At 42.0% G+C, this 24,048-nt stretch overlaps 1 protein-coding gene across 1 annotated transcript in view; it reads left to right on the forward strand.

Moving 5' to 3' along the window:
• The window catches only part of ADRA1D (adrenoceptor alpha 1D), a 444,375-nt gene extending 438,039 nt beyond the window's left edge, over nt 1–6,336 (forward strand). Inside the window, exon 2 of the mRNA XM_069632217.1 lies at nt 1,222–6,336. Coding sequence (XP_069488318.1) covers nt 1,222–1,778 — 557 coding nt within the window. The 3' untranslated portion in view covers nt 1,779–6,336. The remainder of the gene's footprint in view (nt 1–1,221) is intronic.
• The last annotated feature ends 17,712 nt before the right edge of the window (nt 6,337–24,048 follow it).

Consider the following 24,048-nt stretch of genomic DNA (forward strand, 5'->3'; position numbering starts at 1 on the left):
CTTTTAAAATGTTTAGTATTATGTAGTCATGGGTGATCTAGTTACGGGACAATGTTAGTTCTAGAATATTGTGTCCCTTAAGGCCCATTAAACTTTCAAAAGTGTTTGCCAATCCCCACAGTGGGTGTCATGGAATCTCAAGAACCCCCAGAGTACACTGTTAAGATGTGCTCAAATCGGTTTTTAACTTTATTGATTCTTAATTTTGCTACATCAATATTTAATACATATTTCAGGACATGGCAACCGGTGCGCAGAGGCAGAAAGCACCAAACCCATGCAAACAGGCTCTACATCCCTCAGTGGAGGTCCCTGGTGTGGATGCCATGCTTAGTGCTACGAGAACACTAATGCTGGACCAGACACCATAGGTATTGCTCCTTTATTATCAAATGGAAGATGTTGATCCACCCCTGTAAAGTGGGACCATGGGAGTTGGATACAGCAAAGCATGGAAATAGTGTTCTAGGTTCCTAGAGAAAAAGCAAGGAAGGAAATGTGCTTTAATGATTTACGTGAATTTATCTCATGATCTTATTGGCAGGAAATTGCACAGATCATGTATTAAAGATTAATTACTAAATGAGTGGCAGCATTCAGCACTGCACAACTGGCATTGCATTTGCATCATATGTGGCATCCTCATGACTGGGCATAGCCATGCAGAGGATGCTACCATCATTTCTCGTCTACCTCTCGTAAACAGCGTATCCAGGAGGACAAAGAGGAGTTCGTGATTTATGCAAAAATGATCGAGAGCAAATCTATATCATGGCGGGTCAATGCTGAGTAATGCATGCATATGTACATCCTGCAAACTCCAAGTATTTGTTTTGATGTGGCATTTTGTTCTCATTGGTCTATTTGATGAACAAGATGAGCATGATCACGTCGTACATTGTCATTTTAAAATCGAAAACAAATCATTAATCTGCCAAAAGTACAATGTTTCTGGATATCATTGTTGCATTTTGTGAAGAATTGTGTACAATTATGTCCCTCTGGATAACACAGTGATGCTACACTGCCTATGGTATTGCAATCTGAATTCATTGTAGAAATAAGCATAGGACATTTAATGAATAACTATTATTTAAGGTGGCTTCCAGTCGTGTACCATCCTACTTACTACTTAGACATTTGATGTTACCAGCTAGGACTTATGCTTGTTTGATCTGTTCTGATGTTTGATATGTTACTATTTGTTTTCTTTGTTCCTAGGTTCCTTCTTTCCTTCTTTGAAGCCTTCTCACAATGTCTTCAAGGTCATTTTCTGGTTGGGATACTTCAATAGCTGCTTCAATCCAATAATCTACCCCTGTTCAAGCAAAGAATTCAAACGAGCATTTATACGGCTGCTTAAGTGCCAGTGCCATAGGCGGCGAAGGCCCCTCTGGAGGGTCTACGACCATCAGTGGAGAACTTCTATGAACAGCTCAGGAAGGGATTGTAATGGGGAACCAAGACTCACATCGAGCAACAGCTCTTTTATATTCAACCCCTCCCATCATGAGAGGGCCTCCAAGAGGAGGACGCTCAACCTCAAGGGGTGGAGGATGTTCACGTCATTCCACAAGCCATCCTCCCAGCTCAAGGAGAAAATGAACAACATTTCAAACAAAATCAGGAGTGGCTCAAGCAAGGGCTGTGCGTGCGCAGCTCAAAAGACGGAAGTCGAGTCCGTCTCGATGGCGATCTCCAACGACTTTGCAGAACACATGGATTATCAGATGTGTGATTTAACCGAGCACTGTGGACTTCGAGAAACAGATATTTAAGTCAAAGAACTTAGTGCATTTCTATTTTCTTTAATGGTAACCTATGTGACTGCCACATTGTGATGGGCTTGTCAGAATGATAAGCTAGAGCAAGGGAACTATATGGTACAAGTAATCAGTGCACCCTCATGAACAAAGGCAATCTGTGAAGAGACATGCATTTAGGATTTTTAAAAGGCGTAATGGAGAAAGCTCTTCCGTAAGACAACTCCTTTGCTAGGTTTGTGTTTATTTCTTTTGTGTAATATTGGAAATTCCAACAAAGATCGTCCAGCTGATGAACCATTAATCTAAAATCTAGATTATCTGAGACATGGCAATCATACAACAACGTGGTGTCATCAGTGGTGAAAGGGGTTCCATGTCCGTAGGAAGAGGTTATTGAAGGATATTGGATATGTTTACACTGTAGAGAATGGTTATTGCTGACATTTTAAATGGGCATTTAGTACTGTCACATTGCCCCCCCAAGAAAAAAAAATCTGCAAATACAGATTATTGTCTATATTTAAGTGTGGGCTTGTGTATTGTGAATGTTCATTTTTGTTAAATATGTTGATCTTGCCTTGTTTGGAAAACTTCCCTTCAGAAAATACCACATTCATATTCAAATCACATCGATCCTGGACCTGTAGTAGCAGCCACACGCAAAGTGTTGAGGGGAAAGGAGAAGGAGAAGAGCATGGCACACACATTGCCTGGTGGTCAGAGCAGTCCATACTACAAGGTCTTCTTGTTTACATTTCATTTACTCTTGGCAAACAAAGCAGAGCATTCTGGGAGTCACAGGCGTCATTCATTTCAACAGAAGGGGATTCAATTTGTGGTGTTCACATTAAAATATGTAATTCTACTAATCACAGTTGTTAATTCACGGCAATTCATTGAGTAGAATGCAGTGTTTGTAAAGTGAAGACAAGGAGCGCGAGTATGTTGTCGCCTTGACTTGTAGTAACCAGTTTTCCATGTAATATGGGTGACATTGCGTGATCTCTTTTCTCTAATATACGGGTCTACAGAAGCTGATCCAGGCATTGGTCCTCAGAGCACAGTGAGAACCACACCACAACACATTCTTTCTAAAGTGATTGTTTCGTTTAAGAATGACTAGGTTGTCACAAAACAATGTTGAGCATTGGGTGGCCTTCGTTCTTCTGTGGCTTGCTATATGTTCTGTTCTTTGCAGCTGTCAGGAATGAAGCTTGCCATCCAAATATCGCAAATTGACAAGAGAAACATTCATCAACGGGGGTGTAAGGGCGATATACATTTGCTTTTTAGATGTACTGACCAGGCCATGGACCCATGTGTCCTGTGCCTGTATTTACATGCACAATTAACAGCGCATTCATGAAATCTCAGGGCTTCACACGAAAAACCATTTCCCCGTTGAACTCGAAAAATATATTTATTGGAATGGTGAAATCCATTGAAGGAACAGGAGCCCCACTTCCTCTTCGGAGAGGGATAAAGTCACTTTCACAGTCTGCCCATATTCCCTGAACCCGACCATTAAAAAAAAAACATGCATTTAGCAACACTATAAAATCAATTCGGATCACCAGTTGCCCCCACCCCACTTGGCCCCCAGACCTGAAACGAGTTTAGGAAACTACAACGGTGGCTGGCGGCACAGTCCATAAAATCCTGCAATTTTATGTGCAAAATCGAGACTGAAGGTGAAAATAAATAGCTACGGTGCCCACTCTAGCATTCTGTCCTGGTAATTTATTTCATAATTTCAAAGGGCATCAGACAGAAAATGTCAGTCGAATTTACAATACAGAATAAGAGCTTGTATGTATATTTACCATTGTATGATTTTCACATATCATTCAAGGACGCCATTTGGTGGATGGCAGGGGTCGCTGATACGACACCTGAGGTCTCTCTTGCTACCCCTAAAAAAAAGGATATATGTATGTATGTATATTTTTTAAATGTAAGCTCCTGGACTGTGGCCAGAGCCATATAGCTCTTTGTTTCTGGAGTGGCTGGCTTTATTGTTCAGGCCTCTTAAAAAAAACATGGGGCCTCATTACGAGGCGGTCGGAATGGGTTTAATGGCACCGGTAATGGTGCTGATGCTGTTAAACCCACTCCGCCCTATTACGAGGTTCCCTCGCGGGGCCCGGAAAGGACGTCTGGTCAGACCAGATGTCCTTTCCGGGTCCCGCGAGGGGACCAGGGAACTAACAACGGGCCCGTTATTAATGGGCCCGTTGTTAGCTCCCTCCCCATTCCCATTGAGCCCTATGGGCTCAAATGGGAATGGGAAATTATTTTTACCAGGTCCGCGGAATGGGCAATTACCGTGTCCGTCAAGGTCGGCATGACCCGGTAATTGCCCATTCAATGGACCCAGTAAAATTTCATTACCAGCGGCAGCGTGCCCTTAATAAGGTCACGGCTACCGCCAGGGTCCCAATGAAGCCCATGGTGTCCCACAAGTCTAAACTTTGAGCAGTGAGCCTAAATAAGAAAGAATAGGAATAACAAATAATTTGTCTTTCTGCAATTCTGTACAATAATTGCTAGACTCATTAAAGGTTTATTTCAGGCACACTTCAGGGGATGTTCTTAAACACATCAATTCAGCCTTTCATCCTTCTGAGGTCGATACATGAGTACCAACACAGGTTGAATGATATTGTATGTATATTTGTTCTATATAAGGCGCTTAAGCGTAAGTGCTATATAATAACACATCATTATCATTTGGCCTTGGACATCTGCTTGCATTCACAGTAATTTGGTAATATGGGCCTATACACACTGATATTAACGATACATAGGGTGATCCATTCTTGTATGTTCTGTATATCACATTATAGTGATATCCTGACCATATTTTTCATAGTGTACGCTTGAACAATGCTATGTGATGCCACGTCCTGTTTTGTCAACGGGTGAACGGTTGTGTTCCATCGCTTCCCGTGATGTCACTTTGGGGTAGGGCAAATGACATCACTTCCTGTGATGCCATCAGAGGTTAAGGGATGTGTAATGTCCCTTCCGCTACCCCTGGCTTTTTGGTGAAATGACGTCTCTGATTTCATCCTGTAGTATTAAGCAGTGAAATCCCATGGGCCAGTTGTCTACATAAAAACATGGAAATATGATTCAACAATGTGTATTGCAGTGCTGCTACCTAGATATACTATGAGTAAGTACATAATTGTATTTCATCGAAGAGCCATGAAAGTTTTCGCAACAGCGATAATACATCACAAAAACTATGCCATTACCATCAATAACACAAATAAATAACATAAAACAGAATGGTCCTGGGATCCAGGGTTATCTCATAACAGTACATTAGCTTCTTGGGGTATCATTACGACCCTGGAGGTAACCATGCCACTTTTTGCAGCATGGCTACCCGCACTCCGGGTAGCGGGTCGGGGTTCCCTGAATGGGTTAATACCGGGCCATTCCGACCTTGGAGGCCCGGTATTTCCTCATTCAAGGAACACGGACCCGGTACATCCCCATTCCCATTCGAGCCCCCATAGGGCTCAATGGGAATGGGGAGGATGCTAACAACGGGCCCATTAACGGCGGGCCCGTTGTTAGCATCTTGGTCTGCTTGCGGGTCCCGCTAAGGACGCCTGATTTTACCAGGCGTCCTTAGCGGGTCCTGCGAGCAGACCTCATAATGAGGCGGTAGGGGATTAACAGGGCCGGCAGCTCTATCGGCCCCATTAACCCCCAACTGCCAGGGTCGTAATGAGGCCCTCATTATACATTGACAGCCATTAATCCCCATGGACAAGTAAAGGTCCTACAGGCCTATCCCCCAGAGGGACGGTGTTCGCTCCTGACAGTGCAAACCCCTGATTATACAAAAATTATACACATACATTTCAAAAACGTGTGCACGTTTATGCTTGTACACTGACATCCTAGTTAACTCTTTTGCTTACTTTCTAGATTCCAGTATGACGGCCTCTCCTTAAATGCCTGATTTGATAACCATACCAGTACCTGTGTAGTTTGAGAATACAATGTAGCTTTTTACCAAATCTGCAAAACATGTAAGGTACACTAATACATGGAATCATGACAATGACTTTAGTCAGTCCAAAATATACTTTATTTTCACAGTCAATTGAAGTGTGAATTGTCAGTTCACTCATTTGTGAAAATGGATACATTGAATCTTGCTTGTCTCCCGAGGTACCTATTTTTATATGAGAATGTCCCATTGAACACATTTTTGTAAATCAGGGCGATGGTTGTTAAAGTGGAATGTTTTATGCCTTTCACTAAATGTGTATTTAAAATATCTCTTTTGGGTATAGAGGTCTCAATTCTCACATGATTCCATTTTTTGAAGGAGTAAATGTTTTGGGCAGTCATCAGAAGACCATATGAGCCTATAAAGATATTGAACTGTCATCCTCATTGAGTGTTAGAGAAGGCACACACTCGGCAGTGGGGAGGGATAATACTCACACAATCTTGCAGGTCAGAACTGGAAGGCATAGCGCACATTTTGCAATTGAGAAACTTGCCTAATATAATTTTGAAAGTGAGTTATAACGAGATAAGGGAAATGACAGCTCTGTCATATATATATATATATATATATATATGTATATATATATATATATATATATATAACATTCACATTCACTGAATCTTTTAGGCATTAACGATGAGGATTCTAATAAAAACCGCTCCGAAATTAACTTCATAAGAAAAGAAGTTTAATTTTGCAGAAACTCTGGGAATACATCGTTGAAAAATATGTATATACTTCTTAATGTGGCAGGCTGATATTGATCTGAACATATTTCAGAGCTCTGGCACTTTTCTAAACATCTTTGAAACAGAAGCCAACAGTATCGCGCAGGGCTCGCCAGTATCAGAAGTACATTGATCCTTGAACTCGGTCTGCCTCGCTCCACGTACGCAGTCAGGAAGTGTGCCTGCCAACAGCACTCGCACATACCAGCATAGGGACATGATGCGTGGGAATGGGGATTAGATGTTAAAGCAGGCGCTTTGAGTTGAGGCACTCCCATCATCCATGTGTAAAGCGTGCTTCTTTCAAGGGATCAGATGTGGGGACGTTTGAGAGAACTAAAGGGCTCAGTGGAGGAAGGAAAGAGAAAGGGGGATAGTGAGGGTAGGGTAAGCAGGCATCGAGGGTATTGGAGCGGCACGGGAGGAAAGACAGAAAGAGCAAGAGAGAAAGCGAGGGGGAGAGATAGAGAAGGCTGATAGAGAAAGAGGGAAGAGAAGAGGGAGAGAGGCTAATGCAACTTTCATGTCAATTAAAAACGAGTCTGTTCTCCTGATATAGTCAGCTGTATACATCTGCACCGACTAATGACTTTAGTAGAGTTAGAACAGCATGGGACTACACGAATGTACTACTCTTGCGAATAAAAGCCATTCGTTTGCAAAAACCTAAGCAAGTCAAGTTAATATATATATATATATATATATATATATATATATATATATATATATATATATATATATATATATATATATATATATGTATATGATTTGAACAGCGTTCTGACACTGTGCCACGTTGGCGATAAATAAAAAGATGAAAATAAATAAATAAAATAATAATGAAGTCCCATCAAATCAAATAGCACTTTCTGTCTGCAGTCTATTTTTCTGTCCTTTCAAAATGCAAATTTAGAGCCGAATCAGCAAAACTCCTTGATTCTACCTTTTTCTATGCATTTTCTTTTGGGTGACAATAACAAACGCTCTTGTATTCAGGCAACTTATCAGTCAATTGTATTGGGTAATGCCACACCCTCTATGGTGTGACATCGCCATTGGCACGGGTAGTATAGTTCAGCGGCAACGCGAGCACCACAGGTTCTAATCCCGGCTCCACCTCTTCGGTATTGAGCATGTTATTAAAAAAAAACAATTATAAAAATAATCACAAAATAGCCAAGCAGGAGCAATGCATGTTGGGTGAAATGTGGAGCCTGGTAGGCCTATGTCTGCAAATAAATAAAAGGCAGCACGCCGCCCTTAATGTGCCTTACTTGTAAAACGATGTTGTCGTTCACCAGCCTTCCAAAATAATGGGAGGCCAGCTGACTAGAACACACTGGGCCATCAGCTCTGACTGTAGGATATGTACTATCCCACTCCTTCAATAAGAGAACGTTGCAGTTGAAGGAGGTTGGATTGTTAATATCTACCTGTTTCTTGAACAGGTTGAGGTCATTGTTTTTTTGCCCTGCGCACTATGATTCATCCCCAAGGCCAGATTTGGAAAATAGAGCCTTAGTAGCATCAACCTTTGAGGATTAAGATGGGGGATGGGAAGAGCCAACCATTGCACTCTATGTGAAACGTTCTGACAGGTTTCCTGCGCAGAGTAGCCGGCAGGCTGCTAAATCCTCCCCATTGTGCGCGACTGTACACAGCGCGTTTACATGTTTCAGCAACTTGTTATATGGAATATAATGTGCTATGACCACACTTGCACCACCACTTTTGTTGTGTTGCCTGAGAACCTTCCCCATTCATGAGGCACAATTTCACTGCTGAGGCTTGACCTCCTTGTGGCAGTGAGGTATCTTTTCTCATGCCTCTTGCACTGGTTTTATGCTTTGGCAGAACATGCACAGTGCTTTATGAAAATGCTTTACATAACCACTAATAAGTGATTTTAGTACACAAATTTAGGCACTTGCAAAATACACTCATTTCATTAGGACGAGAAGGAAAAGAGCTGAAATGAGCTGCAAACCTGGATATAGTGCTTGGAAATGAGAGAAACAGATTATAACCAGCTCTCTGGCCACAGTACACACACTTTTCATCAGTGCAAGTGCTATTTAACATAGTAATGAACCAGACAAACACATTCCTAATTCCAAAACCAAAGGGCCTCCTTCACAAAGCATGTTTCAGGGGGATTTGAAAGAACAACGCTTTGTGAATCAGCCCATGGCCTTTAAAGGCGTTTTTGCAACAGGGTGATATTTGTCCCTAGTGCTCCTACTGTGCCCTCTTAGCACTTTAAACATTGCCCTTAATGGCGCTCAGATAGCACAGCGAGCTGAGTGCTCGTTCTCACATGTGTGCACACCCTGCTGATGCAGGTTTTTAATCCCAGCAGAGCCAACGCAGCCTTTCATCCTTTCCGAGGCTGATCAATTGAGTACCACGCAGTGGAATAATAACATCAACTGTTATATCAGTGCCTAGATATGTTTGGCTTTGTAGCGCTGTATACAACTAGATTTAATGCATTACAGATTCACCTACTGTGCATAGGACGACCAACTAGGGGTTTGTTTAAAGAATTGGACTTTTGGGGGAAAAAAGCCAACATTTAAAATATCAATAATTATAATAATAATACAAGTCGGGACATTTTCCATTTTGTTGCTCTTGCTTCACATGACTCAGCAAGAAAAGAGGTGGGGGCTTGTTAGTGGGATAGGGAGAGAGGCAGATGCAGACCCTGTGGTGTTTGCTGTGTGATTAGTTGGTGTAGTCGTTTGCGGGTATCTTATCCGCAAATGAGTGTGGAGCAAAGTTCGGTGGTGTTCCTGTGGTGTTGACTATGACTTCTGTCAGTTGGCTGTGATCTGGTTTGGTGTTAGGTGGGAGTGGGATCATTATTGGGAGGCTGGTTAGTTGGGAGTGGAGATATGAGTGTTGGCGAGATGGGGAGGTGGACATATGGGGATGTGAAGGTAGGAGGGGAGCGGAATTGATACATGTTAATACATATGCCAGCAGGTCAATATTCATGGTACAATTCAACTGTCTGAAGGGTAGTTTGTCTGTTGGCTGCCTTTTTCTGGGGGGGTTTATTAATATCCATTTTGGTGCAGCATCCAATCCATGAAAACATTACAATAATGAGGTTTCCCCAGGGCGTTAAGGTGTTCGACACAAGGGCCCACATGGCAGCTTTTGCTCATCAAATTTGAGACATTTCCTAAAGCATCACACAGGCTTTGGCGACTAGCCTTGCTCATGATCAGTGTATAGAAAAGCCAAAACCCTAGGTATAGACACTGACAACTCTCCCAGCTGAGCCATCAATCAGCTTTTGATAATTCATTTAAAATTCTCAAATGGTCATTTAGTGCCATCATCTATTCGCTGATACAATGGCTGGTGATTACTTCTCAAAGGGTAGAAAGTCAAAAAAAGAGCTGGTCTCATGTCTGCTTCATTACTAATGTGTGGCTGGTATTCCTAATGATGAGGTGTAGGTTTGGGAAGTCATAGTAGGGCCTTCTATCTCTGAATGTTGCGATAGGGACAGTACCCACACATCTGCTCCATAGATGCCGCCTCTGCTCAATAAATGTATGTGCAGCATTGCCTCAATGTACTGACCTTCTACATAATTTGAGGTATGTTTTCTCAGTTTAACTATGGCATTCAGCTAACTTGCTCACCTAGGCACCCTCACAGATTCCCAACCTTGCTCCATTTAAAGTGAAATTAAATAAACAATTTCCTTTTCCCATGACCACAAGCACGTTGGTCCTTGGGGTTTTAATTGTAAGCTCAAGACCGTGCATGACACCTTTTATTTATTCATTACTCCTTTGATAATCATAATGATAATGATGTGTTATTTATATAGCGCCTTAATCCAAAGCGCTTTACAGAGCGCATATTTACATACAATATCACACAACTGAAATTGGTACTCATTTATAGACCTCAGAAGGATGAATGGCTGAGTTTGCCATGCCGGGATTCGTACCTGCGACCTGCAGATCACGCTCAGATCACAGCAGCAAGCGCTCAACCCGCTGAGGTGTTCCCGCTATTAAAATGGTATAGCCAGTATAGCTAAGAGAGGCAATTGGAACCTCCCGATTCACGGTTTCTTTGTTTAGCTCCTCTATTTGTATTTTGTTTATTTGTATAGCGCGCCTGGCCCGAAAGTCATCTGGGCGTCTTTAAGGTTGCAGTAGTATAAATATACAGAGGATGCATATATATAACATTTTACATATCCATTTACATACAATACATATTTACAGTGATGTTCGGCAAGGCGGCATAACAAAACAGCAGAGAGTAGCGTAGGTTGTTATGAGCAATATATCAGGTTTTGGATTTAGCAGTCCTGCATTACAATGCAGGGGTGCCAAGATGCATCTCTGATGCACACCCCTCCTTGCTGAGAAATACTTGGTGAATTAATCTCCGGACCCAAAGAGACCACATTCTTTGATGTCATAATGGATCATTTTTTTGTAATTCTCAGGACAGCAGTGTAGGTCATCAGCCTACCCAATGTCTCCCACAGCCAAGGAGATGTTCATAAATGCCATATATACTGGGGATTTGTAGAATAAATAAAGCATGTATCACCGGCTCCATGTTTTAAATAAGAGCCCTGAAAACACTCAGAGAATAATCCAGAAGATTTAACTACCAGGTCACAATCCTTAATAGCACTAATTGCCAAAAGGTCTTAGAAAAAGAGTTCGGAAGGGAGAGTGGAAGCCATGATTTAGGAGCATTCCTTCCTACTTCTTCAATTCCTCCTTCAGGACAATTGGGGCCTGCTTTCAACTTGGTGGGACTTGGCTGGTGAATCAAATGGAATTAAAATCTCGGTAATGGTGACCATAGGTCTTGGTTAGACTAACATAGGCCCAGAGCCATTGCGTGTTGGCTTGCACTCTTCTGCAATGCTTGAGTCTGATTGTTCTTTAATTTCCCATATTGTAAACCCTCTCCTAGATCTGTTGCTTCCATTGACAGAGTCAAAGCCTTCATAACTCAAGATGTCAGTCACTCCTCAAACTGGGTTATCAATCCCTTGGAAGAAATTAACCCATATTGATGGTGCTTTGCAGGCCTGCAGATTTCATTTGACATGTAGACCAGCTCCACTGCTAGACCTCTTCCCCAACTCCCTTGTGTCTTATATGCTCTGTCAGTAAAAGGCTGTGCCAGGCTTCATGCACCCACTCTTTCATTCCTTGAAGGCTGCCCTCTAATTGGCAGTCAGTGGTAAGTTCCGGAGTGTTTAATGAAGGGCCTGAGGTCGACGTGACTCCATGGCTCTTCATGGAGGTGTAGGCAATCTAAGAGCTACAGATGTTCTTCTTTGTTTGGCCTGCCTCTTCGGTGTTACGAATAATGCCCTCATTTTCCTTGTCACGTGTAAATTAGCCAGTAGCAAATCATGAGCAGGGCAGTCCACCTGTAAACAGTAGATAACATCACGGGCAGCTATGAGCACTAAATCATGATGTACTATATAGGACTCCAATGAAGCCCAGCAAACTGACTGTTACTTGTTACAACATCTTCACCGGATCTTTCCTGCAAGTAAGGCATGAAGCAATCTGAGATGAAATTAATGGGACTATGATTACACCTTGCACCTGAGGAATCCATTGCAATTTCCTCAATTGACACATTCAGTAGAACTGAAATATAAACACTGAAGCCACCCGATTCATAACCTTTGTTTCCTTTTCTAGGTAGCTTATTGTTAAGTCACAACCAAACGCACACTTGATTGAAGATTTATTGTAAGTATCATGGAGAGTAATACACAGCAGGCGCCCTCCTCAAGAGGCAGGCTCCAACTCCTTTACATACAAAAGAAAACTTAGACAAGCATTCTAATCAGAATAAGCACAGCAATACATTCCAGTTAGAATCTGGTTACACCATAATGTCATTGAGTTGCACAGACTAAGTAAGTCTGACCTTTTCTGATGTTAATAAGAACCAAAACTCAACACTTATCACAAGTGTAAGCATCTAAACTGGGGTGTCTATACACCCACATCTCTTGAAGGAGTAGAATGTGGTTGAGTAAACGTGCAACCTATTCCTGCAATAGTGTGTTAAAAAGATCAGTTAAACTCCCTTTAAAGAACGCCCTAAGGGCCAGCTGTGTTATAGTCATGCCTTTTACAGATTAAGCAAGACATGGTGACACTTAGCTAGGCATGCTCAAAAGGGTTTTACGACTTTATAAGCCAAAGTACTTGTGGGGAGAACAAAATGGATGTCCAATGGAACTTCACAGACGGAGATGTGGAGGAAGTTCTGTGAACTGGGACTAATTCTAAAAGAAATCATAGAAAACAGGGCAAAGTATGCCAAAAAACATTATTTTCAATATACAATCACACACATCGGAATGCATGGAAAGTGGGATAGGGGGTCTTCCTTGTTTCTGAAATAAGATAGGGACAGTGCAAATATAACATACCCCATGTAAATATGTTAATATCAATAGTTGCACCTTGATGTATTTTGCATCGAGACTTAAACCAAAGCAAGACCCAAAGCTAGAATGCAGCTGACCAATAGCGCTGAGAAGGCACAAGGCTTCTGATAATGCACTGAATGTTTGAAGTGCCCTTTATAATGAAGACTTTATGAGCATTCCATTGTGTACATCACCAATCTGTGATTTCTAGGGGGCACTGAAGGAAATGGCACGAGAGGATAAAAGGGTGCTACAGGAAATGGACGCACTGAGGATTGCGCTCTAGCTGTACCCTTGCCAGTAGGTAACACTTGCAAATCTGTGTAAGCCCAGGGATATCATGTGCAGCATTACTGAGAATGCTTCTCCTATCCCTCATACCAGCAACTACACCACGGAAAACAAGGGTCACCGGATATTTATAAACATCTCACAAGTCCCTAGAGGCGAAACTATCATTTCACGTGTTCAGTGAGCATGTGCCAACGGCAGCAATGTCTTATATCCATGGGCTCAAACTCCAGCTTGGCTAATGATACCCGTATGGGAGGAGGACCCCAGGTGATATCAGAGGCCGATGGTGTGGATTGGTCATGGAGAATACTCTAGTAGTAACAACACCCTCTTCCCTACTAAGCCCACCTACCCACCCCAAACTCAACTACCAATTTAAGTTGTATTGCCAATTGCCTTTTTTGTCCAATGAATATAGTAAAGCATCAAAACTATCTCTAAAATATGCATCAATTGAATCCTATGTTTTAATTTCTGCAATCAATGAAAAACCTATTGTAATAATAATTAGCACTGGCATGGGGGTGCCAGCCAATCAGCATCCTGGAACGCCAGGCTTAATCCCCCGTTATATGTCCCATACAGCTGACCATTGCTCCCCTTCACCATGGCCTTCAGAGTCTCTCTCACCATCTGCCCTTCACACTTGCCCAGCTGCCTCACCACCCACCCATCTGAGCCGCCTCTCTCCATTTACCTGCCATACAAGCCTTGAGCAATCACGGTCAACTTCCTCCCTCCACCGCACACACCGCCATAGATAACAAAAAGGTTCTTACCCAGTACCATGTCTATCCATGGCAGCCATCTTTAAATGGCCTGATCTCCCTTTTGATGAATTCTCACCCCAATGCCTGTGCCCCTTCATCAAAGGAAATGCACCTTTAAAAAAAAGTATCACCCGGCCAATGAGCTGTTGTGCTAATAGAGTTAAGGTCCATGATCTCAGAAGAGAGATTGGTGAGTATGGGCCTAAATGTTCTCTCGGGCTTAAACAAGTGTGCCCTTATCACCAAACACTACCGGAATTCAGGACTTAACGTTACATCATTAGGCCTTTTATATAACGCCTCATGCAGACAAACTGCATCTATGCGCTGTAATAAGCAGTGTGGTTATTACCTACTTGAGAGATATGTTGTTTGTCAACCTCAGAATGATGAACGTCTATGTTTGACCAGAGTTTCAAACTTCTGTCGCACAGCATTGTCCCATTCCAAGGAAAATGCATTGCACCTGAACTCTTTTTGGAACCTATATGCGCACACACAATATCAGTGAGTCTTCTGAGAGCAGAAAACATTAAGGGGCTCATTATGAGTATGGTGGTATCTCGCTATATCCATCGAGATAGCACTGCACTGTAATACCATTACTGCTACTTGGTCTGGCAGTGTTACAGCCGGATTACAAGTGGTGGTGGCGGTGCTAGTCCCCATTTTAATTGGAATCCATACAACTCCATGGGGGATTTCCGCAGAATTACTACGGCAGTATTCAGCCGGTGGCAATTCTGCCAAAATTTGCCAGAAAGATGGCGGATTTACCTCCAGCTAGGAGTTGGCAGTGAATCCACCAACTTCCCACCAAACTCATAGTTGGGTTGTGCGGTAATGCAGCAGTATTTAGTATTACCGCTGAATTGTACTAAATTATAATGAGCCCCAAAGAGTTGCTAAGAAGTAGGAGAGAATTCTGCAAATGCTACCAAAAAAGTAACATAGGCAATCCATCGAACGTCACATGTGTTACCATCAAAATGATCTTTGGTTCCTATTTATGTTTACAATGTGTACATATAATTGTATATTTGCTTTCACAAGACTTTTTTTTTTACATATGGAATTTTATTTTTATGTCATTTGTATTTATTGTTAAAAATGTTATGCCCTTACTGTAATTCTGTTAGTTCAAAGGTTGTATGCACCACAAAAGGTGTTCCTTTGTACGCATTTGTGTAAATGCACAATGATGTCTGAATTGTAGACCTGTACAGATGCTGTCCATATACTGAATTCTTCATATCAAATGCAAAGTCTGTTTTTGTAGTGTTCACTCATTCTTTCACATATTTTTCACCAAAATACTAATATATATTTTATAAAAAAGATATTTGAAAGACCATTCTATATATCTATACAGATAGATAAATAAATAAATATATATATATATATATATATATGGCAAGGGTTTTGCTCAGAGAAGTGATGAAAATTGTAACACCTTCGACTAGGAAAAAAATTATAAATATTCAGGGTCTTTTGTGAAATGCCGAGAAGAGTAGAAAAGAAGTGGGCATTGTTGGATAATCATTAAGGCGTTGTGTGTGTCGCCCTCCTGAAGATGACACCACTCTTAACCACAGAAGCCACAAGTACAATGTGGCATGTATTTATACCTCTCCACATGCCCAATTCAGTTTGGGAGGTGATTGCCCAGGTAAGTTTGTCTTTTCATTCTGGGACTTGTAGTGCTGGATTGCCACTATACATACCGGAGTACAAGTCCAAGTAGACAAAGAGCTGATCAGGAATGGACACGCTTCTCCCGTGGAAATGGAAGAGTTATGTTGCCAATATTGTTTATTAACCTTCTTTGGCATTATAATGGTGTCCACCTTAGGCAAGAGTAACAGTACTTATACATCCTACAAAATGGGGCACAGCAGAAACATGGTAAAAGAATCACATTCCAATTATTAAGACAATGAAAAAGCTGAAAGAGTGTTTCTTAGCATTATCTGTATGTACTGTATATTCTCTACCTATTGAAATCTTCTGATGTGGTATCAAGACTTTTTTTTGCTGAAGACGGTTCTGCCAGCTGCCTGCATCTGTTACTCACGTGGACAATCGCTGCTGTGATACCTGCTCTGACAACACCTCCCTTGCACTTGGCTGCCATGAACTATGTAAAGATTTCAGAGTTATCGATACCATTGATTCTTGCCCAAAACGAAGCTTTAGACATCATGCGTTAATGCACTGCTTGTGTTGCTCCATCATGCTCAGTGTCGCTCACAGCGCAGCTCATTTCAGACCCGATGACATGCATACACGTTTTGCATTGCTTTAGCTGTCAGCACAAAGAAACAGAAATCCCAATGATGTGTTGTCATTGTATTTGTTTGATTGTATCTTTCACATTAACAATAAAATGTAAAGTACACATGTTTTGCTTCAGTATGTTTGTCAGAATTACAGTGTAATTCAATGGACTAATTCAGGAATGATAAGGATTGTTGGGTCCAATATCCAGTGTGAACAATGTTTGTCCATTACCTGTTCATAGTTATTGCTGGAGTATTCCACATCTCTGCTTGGCTGATGGCAGTCCAGGAATTACAGAGTACAACAACACTTTGAAATGCCCTGCCCTGATGCACAAGAACAATCTCTTCTTTACTAAAGTATACAAGGGAAAGCATAGGCCTGCAGCTCCGTAGGTGTTTCCATGATCCCTCATCATTGACTATGCTGTCTAGGGATGATGTTATGTTAATAACTTTTAAAGCGCATCCTTCACCAATTAAGGCATCATGACGCTATGAAGACACTGATAGAAGTAGCATGCGGCCAAAAAAAGGAATGAGCTCAAAAAGAAGAGTTGTTAAGATGTCGATGTAACCATAGGTTGACGTTCCGTCACGCGTAGTGGGTGAGGATTTTTATTCCAGAGAACTGCCGCAGTCACTGAAAAGGCTCTTCCCCCCCACCTGTGAGTGTTTAAACCTGGGCACTTGAATCAAAAGAGCATGCTCAGATCTTAGAGCTCGAGAAGGAATCTACTGGCAGAACCTATCCTGGAGGTATTCTGCGCCAGTGCCATAAAAAGCACAGTGAACAATGCAAAGTGCTTTGAACTTGAAACAGCAGGCAACTGGTGGCCGGTGAAGCCAGCAAAGAACTGGTGAAATTGTTGCACACACGGGGTATTAGTGGCAGTAATAACTGCAAAATTCTGCAAGACTTGCAGACGATTCGGCAGATACAGAGGTTGGGCTAGGTAAAGAGAATAGCCGTAGTCCATAATCTCTAAAATGGATGCTGCCCCCACTGGAGCACGTAAGCGAGGCAGCAGAAATGGAAGCACCGTGCGGTGAATCTTCAGTATAACATGTAGACAATCCATGCTGACCTGGGCTTCTGCAGAAAGAGAAGCTGAGATTTTACAGCACAGGCAGTAACCACAGTCACTGGAATAGGAAGAGGTGCCAGAGAAGTCAGCCAAAAAGCCGCTGTCCAGAAAGAAGCAACAGATGAGGAAGAACCCACCACCAGAATTTCCGTTTTGTCCACATTCAGGGAGTTTGACTCCATCCTTTTGCCCAGAGATGATGGGGCATCTACAGCTATACATCTGGAGAGCTAACTTTTGCAGACCCCCCTATATAGCAGAAAAACAGTTTTCCATTGGTGATGCAACAGAGCAAAGTGTTCCATTTTGTAATTACCGATTCCAACAGATTTTACTTTGCTGTGTTTGACATGCTATTGTCAGAATTGGGAACAATCTTCTTCCAATTTGTTTTACTTTCCTACCTCTCCATTGACCCAAAGACCAGACACAGTTCAGATGATGGCTGCACCATCAGGTACATGACATTCTAAGCCGCTGTACACTTATAATCGAGCAGACCTACAACCTATCATTTTGTAAACATTAGAACATGGTAAATCGTTCTGCTATTATGTATGGAAATTCCTGATTTCATTAAACCCCTGAGCCAGCATATTCTTTGCACTATTCATTCTTCTAATAGCATAGTGATGAAGGAGATCGCACTGTAAACGAATTACAAGAAAAACTACAACTCCAATGCATTTAAGGAGTAGCTGTTCTTCGTTGATCAGCAATGAGAATTTAATGGCAAGTTCCTTGAATTGCAGCCATGCTTCTAATCCTCTGATGACGTAGGCAGATATTAGAGCTCCATGTAGAGGGCAGAGTATAAGATAATATGACCAAATAGAATACTGTCCTGCATAGACACATGATCTCTATAAAGTAATTGTTCTGTGAGCATTTCCTTAATGGAGCAATTCGACACATACAAATATGCAGTAAGCAGTAGTGGGGTCAGCTGTCTCCATCCTACCATTTACTGCATATGTGTTGATCTTGGTTACTTTTTGCAACTATGCTGAAGTTTCAAAACCATTATTAAATCTTTTGCAACAGGATGGACAACTAAAATTAAAATGTCCAGAATGTATGATGCAAGATATAATTAGATTCGCATTGAAAGACAAAAATCGGAAATGTGGAAAACTCATAAATTGGTGGTAGCAGATGGACACATGCCCTAGATGACCTGCATATTGTAAACAACACAGATAACAGTGGTACATGCAGTGAGTATTAATTGACTCTGTTCAGGGACACATTTCACTTTATGTGTAAAATTACACTGTTTTCTACTTGAAACATGGTTATTGGAAGACTGGAAACCTTGCATGGACGGCAAGTACAATTTAGTGGTTCAAGTGCCAGTGGTCCATGCCTTAGCCCACCATTACAAATGGTTTACTGTGAATTGACAAGGATCATACAATGTTGGTCAAGTGAGGACTCTTGGATTATAACCTAGGACTTCTGGTTAAAAATTCTATTTCACATCCTACAACAAATACACACAAAAAAATAATACGTTCATTAAATGCGCCCTTCACAAATATAACATATATTTGTATATGAATATATGTATATAGTGAAAACCTTATTCAAGAGAGCGTTAAGGTGATCAGAGTTAAGCAACAAAACCCTCAGTAGATGTGGGAAATGAAGAGCATCTTAATTCTGCATCTCTGTAGATGTTCCCCCTGATGTAATTGTGTATGTCATTGTAAATCCCTCACATTATGTAAGCGCTCATGGACTTGACAATGGGGGACACCAAGTTGCGATGGTCATTACTTCCCACATCCTCTGAATTTTAAGGGTTTAAAGCTTATCAACTTAAAACTCTCTAAACTAAAGATTGTTCAGTGAATGTGAAGGTTTTTTTTTATACTATAGTTCCTTCTGAACCGACTAGCCATGTCCTTGGCCACCGTATATATTACACCAATCATTTTATTCAGAGCCCACCAGCCATGACATTAACTTTCTCTTAACTGAAGTGTTTCACTAACTTTCAGGGGTTTTGTTATACTCTAGTTTATTCAGGGCCCACTAACCACGGTGCATGTTGCACCCTTTGGTTGTTTTGGGGCCCGCTAGCCAGTTGCCAAAGCCACAACCATTTTCTTCAAGGTCACCAAGCCATGGTGGCCTTGCCCATTTTACATGTTTATCAAACCACACACGTTCAGAATGAGCACAATACAAGAGGTAATTTTCCTCTTAAATTGGGGTATTGCATGGCAAAACTGTATATGATAGACACATACTTCCATATGTAAATGTTTTCAGGGTACTGCATGAAATTACGATTAGAAATGGACACAAGACATTTTCATTTCAAGGATTACATTAACACATTGGGCCTCATTACGACCCTGGCGGAACGGGTTAATGGGTGCCGCAAAAGGATACAGACCCGTTAAACCCGTTCCGCCACATTACGAGGTCCCCGCGCGGGACCCGGTAAGCACGCCTGGTAAAACCAGGCCTGCTTACCGGGTCCCGCGAGGGGCAGAGGGAGCAAACAATGGGCCGATTGGATGCTCCCTCTCCCATTCCCATTCAGCCCTATGGGGGCCGGAATGGGAATGGGGAAGGTCCGGGTCCGGGTTCTTGGAGGGAGGAACCCGGACCAGGAGGCGATTTCGGCAGCAGCCATGCCGCCAATAGCAGCATGGCTACCGCCGAGGTCGTAATGAGGCCCATTAAGTGTTAAGTGTTAAGAAAGATAGTAGCAGTTGTGGCAGTGCATCTATGCTGTGAAAAAATGCTGGTGTACCTTTCTATGGACGATTGCCTCAAAACGGAGGAGAATGTGCTTTTGTGTTTCCTAAGCACTGGAAAGCATATCAATCTTCTTCATCAACTGGATTTAGCAGACAACAAATAAAAATCCAACCCTATTCCAAAGCAACCATGGGCGCAAAGAGAGCAATAGCCTATTAATTTTAAGAAAGGGCACAAGTTCTTCTAGCGCAACTTCCATGTTATCAGACTAGAGATTCGTTAACAGTACATAAAACGATGAAACTCCTAGGAATGATGTCATCATGGGTGTTCATCATTTCATTTGCTTGTCTCAATATGCACTCAGTACAACAGTGGCTCAGGAGCCCCTAGTTATAAGTATGCATTAACACGGGGAACTGGAGCAACAAATATGTCTATAGGAAACATTTTTGTCAACCCAACGATGCAAGTGACTGTTACAAAAGATGTTTCACTAGCCGGTTGGGAGTTCACTTCCAGGTATACAAGACACAAGTTAGATGGTCATCTCAGCAAGAATCCTAGTATATAAACATGTTAGAGTTGCTGCTACTAAAGATGACTCTATGCATGTTTCAAGAATTTCCTTCCGGCAACAGCATCCTCTTCAACACATCCAACACAACAGCCATGTTTTAGATACCCAAACCGCCCATAACACAATTGAAAGTGTTGACTATTATCACCCAAAAGATATGCCAGTGGTACATAAGCCAGCAAATCTACATTGCAGTGCAGCACGTGTCAGGGGTGCACAGTTCCCACACAGCCAGTTTAGGGAGGGTGTTGATCCAAAAACACAAATCGGAACTCCACATAAACATACTCAAACAGATTTCAATGCATGGGCATCCAGTAGTAGACCTATTTGTGACCTAAGCAAATGCAAAATACCCAGCTTTTATGTCCAGGAACCCACAACAGGGATCCATCTGCAATGTATTTTGGATGGACTAATCAGGTGGTTCACGAGTCTCAAGATGCCAATATTCTTGAATCTCTTGTATATATTGAATTGGTCTTAGTAATCACGCATTATACGTGCCATAATCACGCTTATGTCAGATGTGTCTGGGTATTATACTTTCAGAACACAAGAAAAAGGTCAGTAGAGGTCTCGTGATACACACACAATTTTTGTAATGCTCAAGAGAAAGGTTTTTGGGAAAAATCATTTTTATTATTCTTAACACTACAAATGGAATAACAAGCTTTTATGAGCAACAGAAAGTCAAACATGAACACAAAATCCACATTCATCTAGAATCAACAATGCACCACTTGTGGTGCTATACAGTTGACCAATACCTGACTCCAGGAGGCCAAAGCAAGCAGAGCAGAAAGGAAATATCCATATCCAGCAAGTGCCAACCAATGCCTGTACACTAAATAAACAGGCTGAAACAATTGATGTGCAAGGACAGAAAGTGGAACCAATCAATAAAACCTCAAAAGAAAAATACACCTTAGGCCATACTCGTGTGTTGGCCACGCACCTAAAGTAGGTGTCTAAAATACAACAACCAATTTCATCCATAACCTAAATGAAAACAAATTTTGACAAAACAAAATGCCAACTCGAGTTTCAGGGTTAATCGGCCAAACATGTCGCAAAAGGCAGAGTCTTCCTCAGGCAAGCAAGGAAGAATAATGAACATTTGGGCGGGTGTTGAGCTCCTATCAAAAATACAACAAAAACAAACATAGGGTGAAACAAACTGCTCTAAAAATAACAAATTGTGACACCACAGTTAAAAAATATAGCCATACTTAGTTAAATGCTGTATTCTTTGTATGCTTTTTCTCCAAATGCTATACCATTATTTATAAAAAAAAAACACGCTTCACAAGCATGGCTTGGGTCCCCAGCTCAGTTCATGGATTATCTGTGGTCAAAAGGAGGGAAGCCAAATCCACACACACAATTGTGTGGAATGAATTACAACACAGAAGGGAACAGGTAAAAGGAAAACATCCCATGGAACTCCTATAATCAGCCAAGGATGGTAAACATGTATTACCTAAATTTGGCTTGCAGCATGCACTCCAATGTAAGAGGACATCAAGACAGATCCTGTGACAAAAACATTGTGAAACACGACGAATTCATCACCCTAACAGGTTTGCAGTCATTGGTACTAATGTACTCAGTGGTTCACTAGAAAATGGGAATAGCAAAATAAACCAATGTGGCCAATTCACTCAGCATTTTCAACTTGACCACTGCTATATGGGGTTATGGATTAAAGACATTCCATGAGCGGGATGGGACCAGAATGTTGTGGCTTACACATGTAGTTATTCAAGCCGACCTCTCCTTACCTACATTTAAAGATTCAGGTTCTGATCGCCACAGTAAGACGGAGTTGTAAAAACACCCACCATGCTTGTCAGCGGCTTCTATATAGTTACAGTTGCATATGCGTGAGTCACCTCAATGTAAACTTTCAAGGCCGTTTAAATGGTGTACTGGTGTATTGCCTACCCCAACATGTAGACTGGCAAACAATCCAATACTACCCCTAATCAAAGAAGCCAAGCACAGAAAATGTCAAAGTGAGCACTAGGTTCTTTCACCAAATAGAACTAAATGTATGCTGCCTGTATTCTAAGAGCCTGCCATATGACCACCCTAGAGTTGCTAAATGGTGCTCCATGGTGCGCTGTGTTTTGTCCTGTCACTCCCAGATACACTGCTCGCTTTCAAACGTCATCAGCTATCTCCCCAAGAATGGCACAGAGCAAGCTCTTCATGTCGCCCACAGATAATGTTGTCCCTGCCATAAACCTTTCTAACTCATAAATCTTTTTCCCGCCCCTGCTGTCAACAATGGCAATTTAGATTAGCCTGGCCCTTCTGTTGCCATGGTATGTACTTTGGTCGTCCTCCACTCTTTTCTAGTGGCAGAAATGTTGGCAGCCCTACACTTTTCTCATGCTTCCTTATGTCTTTATTATTGTAAATTCTCTCATCATGCTGGCTATCTTCTGCCCCGGTAACAGCCTCAACTTTTGCGTGCATGGATTAACTGCATCAGCGCTTTGCAATCATTGGTTTAGCGTCCAGTGCGACAGTTAGGTTCTAGCTTCCCTCTTTCTGTTTCCTCCTCTTCGTCCCATAATGTCTCCCGTTCTGGGTTCCCTCCCTCAGAGGGGCAGCGCAATCTCCTTCTCCCTTCTTTGTGATCACTTTCCCTTTGTTCCTCATCTGACCCCATTGTCCCTAAACTTTCATCACTCTCTTTGTCCCCATCGTCTTCGAAGCTCAGTTGTTTCAGTATATTTTCTCTCTGCTGACACATTATCGCTCTCCCCAAACAGTAGCTTCCTACTCTCGACGGGGATCCTGCTGTGCTTCTGCTTGCCTTAAGGGTGACGATCACTCTCACTCCTCCTGAGACTTACTCTTGACCACCTGCCAAGCTACTGTAGATTGGTCTGGTTTGTCCAGAAGGTTACCCTAAAATAGGGTGGCCTCCTAAACTTCTGCCCACCAGGTCAGAGTTTAGAAATCCATCTTAACAGTGCTACCCGCCTTATGTCTGTGCAAATACAGCATGTTCAACAAAGACTGCCTCTGCGGGTTGGGGTCGCCTGGGTACATCTCGCCAGTACAATGCCCAACAAAATACTATGCCACTGTTTCACCAGGGCCATCAGGCATGGCAGACTTTCTCACACTCATTTTAGCATGCCCAGCAACCCCAGCCTGGGCACATTTTTTGCAGATTTTGTAGGCAAATGGGCCAGCGCACCAGCAATGCCCTGCCAATCCTGCCAGACCACAGCAATATGGTTCCACTACTGCACGCAATGATTTCAATCCTCTTGGTAAATTCTAATTTCTACAATCTGCCCCCACCACCGTCACCT

Source organism: Ambystoma mexicanum, chromosome 6q, assembly GCF_040938575.1.
Source record: "Ambystoma mexicanum isolate Mex_15411 chromosome 6q, UKY_AmexF1_1, whole genome shotgun sequence".
NCBI classification, from domain to species: domain Eukaryota; kingdom Metazoa; phylum Chordata; class Amphibia; order Caudata; family Ambystomatidae; genus Ambystoma; species Ambystoma mexicanum.